The sequence below is a fragment of the Lactuca serriola genome, chromosome 3 (assembly GCF_051521515.1).
Source record: "Lactuca serriola cultivar US96UC23 chromosome 3, Lser_US96UC23_V15, whole genome shotgun sequence".
NCBI classification, from domain to species: Eukaryota; Viridiplantae; Streptophyta; class Magnoliopsida; order Asterales; family Asteraceae; genus Lactuca; species Lactuca serriola.
The window spans coordinates 3,581,841-3,589,154 of NC_136410.1; the positions used below are offsets into that span (position 1 = coordinate 3,581,841).

A 7,314-nucleotide genomic window follows, 5' to 3' on the forward strand; every position below is an offset into this window, starting at 1 on the left:
CAATAAGTGTGACAATTTTTTAAACTTCATTTTTTTTTTTTTTTGTCTTTGTCTTTGTCTCTTCGGATTTTAAAAAATAAATTTTCTTTTCTATATAGACTGCAACGTTTATTTCGTATCATATTTTATAAATGTGGTTAGATTTTAAAAAACAAACACCTTGATCTCTTGCTTGAAAGCCAAAAATCAAACATACAACTATCAGTCACAACTAAAGTCTTAAACTGTTGGCTTCAGGAGGTTGGGTTAGCTTCCACAAGAAAACATAAAATTTATCTTAGAAAAAAAAGGATAAACTATACACCTGATGAAAATTAGATGCAAAATTTTCATTTTTGAACTTGTTAAATTTTATATGGCACTGATATAAATAAACTAACTAATAAAACAATAATACTTTTCAGAAAAATAAACGTAGGAATTGAATTATATTTTTATTAAGATTTAATAAAAAAAATTCGTCTTAAAAACACATAAAAATTTTGAGATACACGTGCCACAAGAAAGCAAACATAAATAATGTATACTATTTATAAAACAAATTACAATTGAAAATAATTTTTATACATCAAATTATAGGCAAAGCTACATATGAAGCTAAATTATTTCAAGATTTTGTTCTTTGAATATAATCTCAAAAAGCAATTTATGAAAGAAATCATGATTACCTAATGCAAAAAGACAATGAAAGTTTGGTGGTTGGACATGTGTCTTTGATAACTCAAGTCTTGAGTTGAAATATTAAATTTGAATATTATTTGATACGTTAATTATGGAATTGAACATGGTTTAGTAATTTCATTGAATTTGTTATGGTTAATTATAATGAAATATGTGGAAAAAAGAATTATTGAAAGTCAAAACAATGATAACATGACCATATATATTCTGGTATATGAATATGAATATGAACCAATTTGCAACCGAATTATTCCACTTCCAAGTTCCACCACCACCATATTTCATGGTGGCGTACTGGCATTACCTCTCTCTCTCTCTCTCTCTTCTCTTCTCTTCTCTCTCTCTCTCTTTCAATCTGACCACCATTGATGGTCTTTTGGATCCTTCAATTTAATACTCATTAATGCACTATTTTGTTTTCTGATTCTCACCCTCGTATAATAGTATCTCTTCCCCACGTGGTCACGTAAATCTTTGTATTTGTCAAGGGTATTCTCGTCTTTTCATTCGTCCTCGGATTTATTATGGGGCTACTCATCTTCCATTGCATTCTTTCCAAGCTCCTCCACCAACAAAAACAGACAGTTTTTGTTTAGAGAGAGAAAGTGAGAAGGGAGATACATAGATTAAGGTGGTGCGTATATACATAGATAAAGAGAAAGAGAATAAACGTTGCTGTCCATACGGTCGCCGGCGATGGCGGCGGGGTGGGTAAAGTCGTTACAATGCAAAGCAAGGGCTCGAGACGACGTCATCGAAAGCCACCATCTTCATCTTCTTCCGGCATCTTCAAGTTGTAGAAAGAGTTTTCAGAGTCTCAAAGACGTTGTGGAGACTACTAAACAAAAACCAAGAAAGCCGAAACCGTCGCAACCACCGCCGACAGAGCTGCCGTCCCGGAAACCTAAAAACCCCGTTTCAAGAAAACCCGATAATGTTACCCGTGTCCGAAGCAGTAATGTGTCATCCAATCCCCGGCGACACCCACGTCCTCCTGATTCTTATTTTCCGGCATTGACTGACCTGGCGGAGGGACACCCGTCGCGTAACGTGGTGGAGATTATATTCCATACGAGCTGGTCACCTAAGGTTTTTTCCGGTCGGATTGAGATGGTTTTCAAGGTCCAGAATTTGGCAAGAACTGTGACCCGATTCGAGGAGTACAGGGAGTTAGTGAAGTCCGGATCCGGATCAACTGATAATGGTGGCGGAGGCCTCAATGGCTTCGGAGAAGACCACGCACGGTGTGTTGCAGATGGGAATGAGGTCATGAGGTTTCAATGCCTGGGAACCACCAGCGGCGGCGCGTATGAAACCGCGGGTGGCGGACCGTGGTCGTTTCAGTGGGGAAAAGGGGCTGCGTTGTGTACGTTTTCAGGGAGCGGAGTCGCGCATGAGCGTGCCGGTGGCGGCAGAGGGCGGAAGGCGATGCTTGTTTGTCGGGTCATAGCGGGTCGGGTCGGAAAGCAGTTAGAGTTTGACTCGGTTTATAATGGACGAGTCGGGTATGACTCAGTGAGTGGGGAAAACGGCGAGTTGCTTGTATTTGATTCTCGTGCGGTGTTGCCTTGTTTTCTTATTATCTATAAATTGTAAAAAAATGGTTTTCTACGATTTTGTAGAAATGACAACCAGCCCCTCCGACTTATTAAACTTTACTATATTTTTCAGATACTAAATTTCTTTTACAATTTTCCTCTTTAAAACCTCATTTATTGTACTCTCTTTAACCTTCGCAACATACATTTGAAAATAGTATAATTTAGTTTTTCATAAATCATTTATATTCTTGTTTTCTTAATTATCTATCAACTGTTTTCACGATTTTGTATAAATGACAACCAGCCCCCCTCCGACGATTAAACTTTACTATATTTTCCATGTACCTTTTTTAATCTTCAAAACTTATACTTTATCCGTCTCAAAATTATAGTCTATTTTTTTATTTTTGTTTGCTCCAAATTAATAAATAATTCATTTCTAAAAATAAATAATATTTTTATCAAAATACCCCTTCATTATTACTTAACCAACTAAGCATTTAATGAAACATTAAATGCAAAGTAAAGATAAAACTGTCATTTTATTATATAATAAATAATCCATTTCTAAAAATAAATAATATTTTTATCAAAATACCTCTTCATTATTACTTAACCAACTAAGCATTTAATGAAACATTAAATGCAAAGTAAGACAAAACTGTCATTTTATTATATAAGGTTAGTGATAATTAATGTTTTTTTAATCGGTGTGTTTTTTGTCTGTGGACAATAATATTATGACGGAGAGAGTAATTGAAAAAACAAAATAATACTCCATGGAATATAATTGAGTTTTTCTTTAAATCTTTTGCATTTCTCATATCGAAGTGATAACCTTTAAATCTTTTGCATTTCTCATATCGAAGTGATAACCTTTTGTATAAAATAGTAACCATTAGTACAAAAAAAAAAGTCCTTTGATGGTTAATAACACGAAAATTTTGTTAAATTCTAGAGTTGAGGCCATAAAAATCAATGATAACATATAAATCTAGGGATGAGCATATGGACCAGTGAACCGGTCGAAACCGAAACCCAATGAACCGGTCGGGCCGGGACAGGGATGTTATTTTTGTGGATTTTTCGAATCGGAAACCGGTAGGAACCGGAACTGGTAGAATCGACAAAAACCGGAACCATATGACGCTATTTTTCGAGGACCGGTTCCAACATTTAAAGACACGACAAGAATCGGGAACTGGTAGAACCGTCAGGCCGGTTCGGTTCTTGATTTTGGCCAAAGCCGGTTTCCGGTCCGGCGGTTCTACCGGTTCGGCCAAAAGATATAACATTGTGAAAATAAATGATATAATATTGAAGACATGTGAGTTCTTTTTCTTTTCTTTTGTTATAAATGATATAATATTGTGAAAATAAAAGGGTGTTGTATATAAAGAATGAAACCAAAAGAAGAAATGGTCCCTCTAGTGGTCGATACATGAAACACGAACCCCAAAAATTGACCGATCAATGTGCTGGTACAAATGAAATTATGCATGTAACGTCTTTCAACATGTTGCATTTTGGATACAAAATGATTGTTGGTTTGTATTTTTCCTTCTAAATACGATGTTAAATTTACTACAGATTTTTTTTTTTCTGGTCGAAGAATTTTCCTATTCGATTTTCATTGAATATCTTAAATTTGGAGATCATAAGAATTAGTATTTGATTAAATGATAATTTAAGATGTTTTTATAAAGTTACAAGGAATATTTAATAAAACCTAAAATGAGTTTGAATGATATAAACATGTTTTTGGTGAAACTGAAATCAAAAGTTTTGAAGTTGGCTTTTATAAAGTCAAATATTGGGATATGTGAATTGGATGGAAAATTCGCTATATATTTAAGTAGAAAAATGCATTATTTGAACCTACATGAAAACCTTTTAAGTCTGAACATATATACTTGGACAAGTGATATAAGTCTTTGTAAATCGATCAGCTAATTCAACCCAGAATGAAGGTCGAATATGTACATTGAAACTCAACAAAAGGGGATTGCATCATGTTAAGTATTTTTTTTAGCATGTAAAATATTGTTCACATGTTTTGTTAGATTAATGATATAGATGTGCATAAGACCATGATTCCCAGCAAGTCATTTGGCTTACCTAAAATAGATGCATATAGTTTAAGTAAAATGAAAATGATGTATAATAATATCATAAAGAGGATAACAACAAATGACTTACTAATACTAGGCTATAAAAGAAATGTCGTTTGTCTCTAAATTGATGATGATTTTATGACGTAAACTTGTTGAATAATAGAAAGATGTTACTGCAAGTACAGAGTAAGATAAAATACGTGGAATTACGTACGTTCATAATATTTTAAATTCATGAGATAATATCAATAAAATGGGTAAAAATCCTATGATGAAAATAAGATTCTTATATATATGTAACTTAAACGTGGAATAATTGTATTTTAATATCAAGATTAATAAAATGAGAAGCCAAACTACAACTAAATTAAACAACACAACGACTAAATAGGATGAATGTTAAAATATTGAATCTTAGCTGTTATAGTTTTGGAATGTTTGGAGGATAATACCACCAAATCCTGTGAGCTGTTGGTATTTGTTTGAGTTCGAGTGTTTGAACTTTGAACGAAAGGAACTTGTTGGTAAATATTTTGTGAAAACTACACGCTTGAAAATGTTAGAGCATTTTAATGGCAAATTATAATATTTTTTTTACTATTTAAAATAAGTATTTGAAAAACTTAAGAATATATTGTATATTACTTCTTTTGAGGTTGATATCAACCATTTTTTTATCGACCTCTTAATCTTCAATTGCGTAAATGATATACAAACCGCTCATCTAAATATCATTTTCATTTGACCTCTTAATAATATTTTAAACTTTAAAACTTTATTATATTTGATTAATTAATCTGATCTGTTAAATATACAAAAAAATAAAATTAAACATGCATTTTATTATTTTGTACACGTTTTTATTATTTTTTTAATTTTATTAAATGTATGTGATGTGATTATATAATTTTAATATTGTTTATGAAACAAATTTAAACACAACTAAGATTTTATGAAAGTAGTTATTTGCAAAAACTTAGTATATTATTAAATGGGTTTAGATTAAGATTTCGTTTTAAAATTGTTCCTTTTAGCGAAAATTCAAATTGTTATAAAATTGGTTTTTAACAATATATATACAATTCATATTGTTTTTCAAATGAACACTCAACGTGATAAAAGCTTTAACAAAATATGTTCATGGATATTTTGTATAAATGCAATATACTCGTGACACATAATTAATTTTGTAATAAAAATTATACAAAGTGTTATATACATCTTAAACTTAATATTGTTATCCAATTGTTGCAATAATTTAATGATATTTTTTTTGGATATGGTTAAATCTAAGCGTATTATAAATTAGACGACTTAATCAGGACCATGTAAAGCTAAGCACATGGAAAAGATGTGACTAAACATGCCATTTACATATCAATTTTTTCAGAATACCATAAAAATCTAATAACTATATTGGGATACAACTGGTATCCGCTACATATCATAGGAGCTATAATAAATTATTCGAACACTCCATTGGCCAAGTAGGTCGAGCTTGAAAATATGTTTCAACAATTAGCCATGTAGGAGCTATATGAAATTATTCAAACACTCCATGTATGTAAGATGGACGATGATCAATCGGTTGGCAATCGTATCTTAAAGGTGAAAAATATACATTATACAACGATCTCCCATTGACAAAATTTGGCAATGACGTTGATCATGAATAGTTTGCCTAAATCATACGATCACTTCATTACTTCATTACGAACAAGAATAAAAATGATTGAGAAAGTCTATCTTATAGTTGTATGTGGTGTACATATTGAGAATAATATTCCTAAGTCCTCTTTAGTTCTCATGATAAGTGTAAGGTATCATAGGTATGTAAATAAGAAGTCTCACAACAAAGGGAAGGGTAAATCTAGAAGGTTGTCACTTACCTCAATAATGTTGGAACTTTATATATATATATATATATATATATATATATATATATATATATATATATATATATATATATATATATATATATATATATATATATATATATATATATATATATATAAAGGAATTACAAGTTGGCAATTTCCTTTGTATCCCATATTGGTGGGAGGAAGAAACTTTTGTGGATTTATAAGCTTATTCCATTGATAGGCCTTTAAAGGCTTTAGTTGATCAAAGAAATGAGCCAAGCTCATGCGTGTGCCTAGCCTAATACTAGCCAACGTCGCGAGTGCGCGATTCAGATGTACTTTGCACTACACATCAGGAGCTAAGGAGCTTTTATTTTTGACGTGTTCGGGTCAAGACGGTTTTACCGATTCGGTCAAATGATTGACCACCGTCGACTTTATGGAGGACAAGTCGGAATATTCTGGAAGGCCCAGAAAACGCTTTGCTTGGAGAGCAAGTCTTCGCCCTAGGGTTTCTAGGGGCCGGTCTATGGGGGTCCGTTTCATGTCTTTTAGGGTTTCGATACCTATAAATACAGCTCCCTAGGAGTCGTACTAGACTCTCAAGAAAATCGAAGCTCTCTTCCTCTCTCTGCGTTTTTTCTTATAGTTTCCGAGTATATGCTTTGTGTTTATCGTTTTCCTGTGTTGTTGGAAAATCGATAGATCTGCATTAAATCCTAAGGTTTTACTCTGTTGCTTATAGCCAGTAGAAGTGAAGTAAAAACCTTTAAGGACAAGAGTCCGATCCGTGTAGTTATTCCACGTTCAAGATCAACCGTCGACAGGTCGGTTTTACATTATTGTCTTGTTTTAATTTTGTCCAATAACAGGACACTCTCCTTCTACCTTTCTTATAATCAGATCTAATCGAGAAGGATAAATCTAGTTTCTGGACGAAACTTGGTAAACATATTAATAATAATTGAATCTATTATTCGTAACTAATCGACATATAACTCTCCATATTATTTTTCAGTTTCCTTGCGCGTCTATTAGTTTGATTTACAACAATCTTAAAGGTTTTTATTGTGTTTATAATTCAATAGACTAGTAGACACACAAATCCTAAATGCT

The 7,314-nt window shown here is 32.3% G+C and overlaps 1 protein-coding gene across 1 annotated transcript; it reads left to right on the top strand.

The window, feature by feature from the left end:
• The first annotated feature begins 946 nt into the window (after window positions 1-946).
• LOC145091334 (uncharacterized) lies at window positions 947-2,372 on the top strand. Its single transcript, XM_079029032.1, has one exon. The coding sequence runs from the start codon at window positions 1,378-1,380 to the stop codon at window positions 2,275-2,277; it is 900 nt and encodes a 299-aa protein (XP_078885158.1). The 5' UTR covers window positions 947-1,377; the 3' UTR covers window positions 2,278-2,372.
• Window positions 2,373-7,314: the final 4,942 nt, after the last annotated feature.

Excerpts from the sequence above, each read along its gene's own strand:
- LOC145091334 (XM_079029032.1), top strand. The coding sequence starts at position 1,378 with ATGGCGGCGGGGTGGGTAAAGTCGTTACAATGCAAAGCAAGGGCTCGA.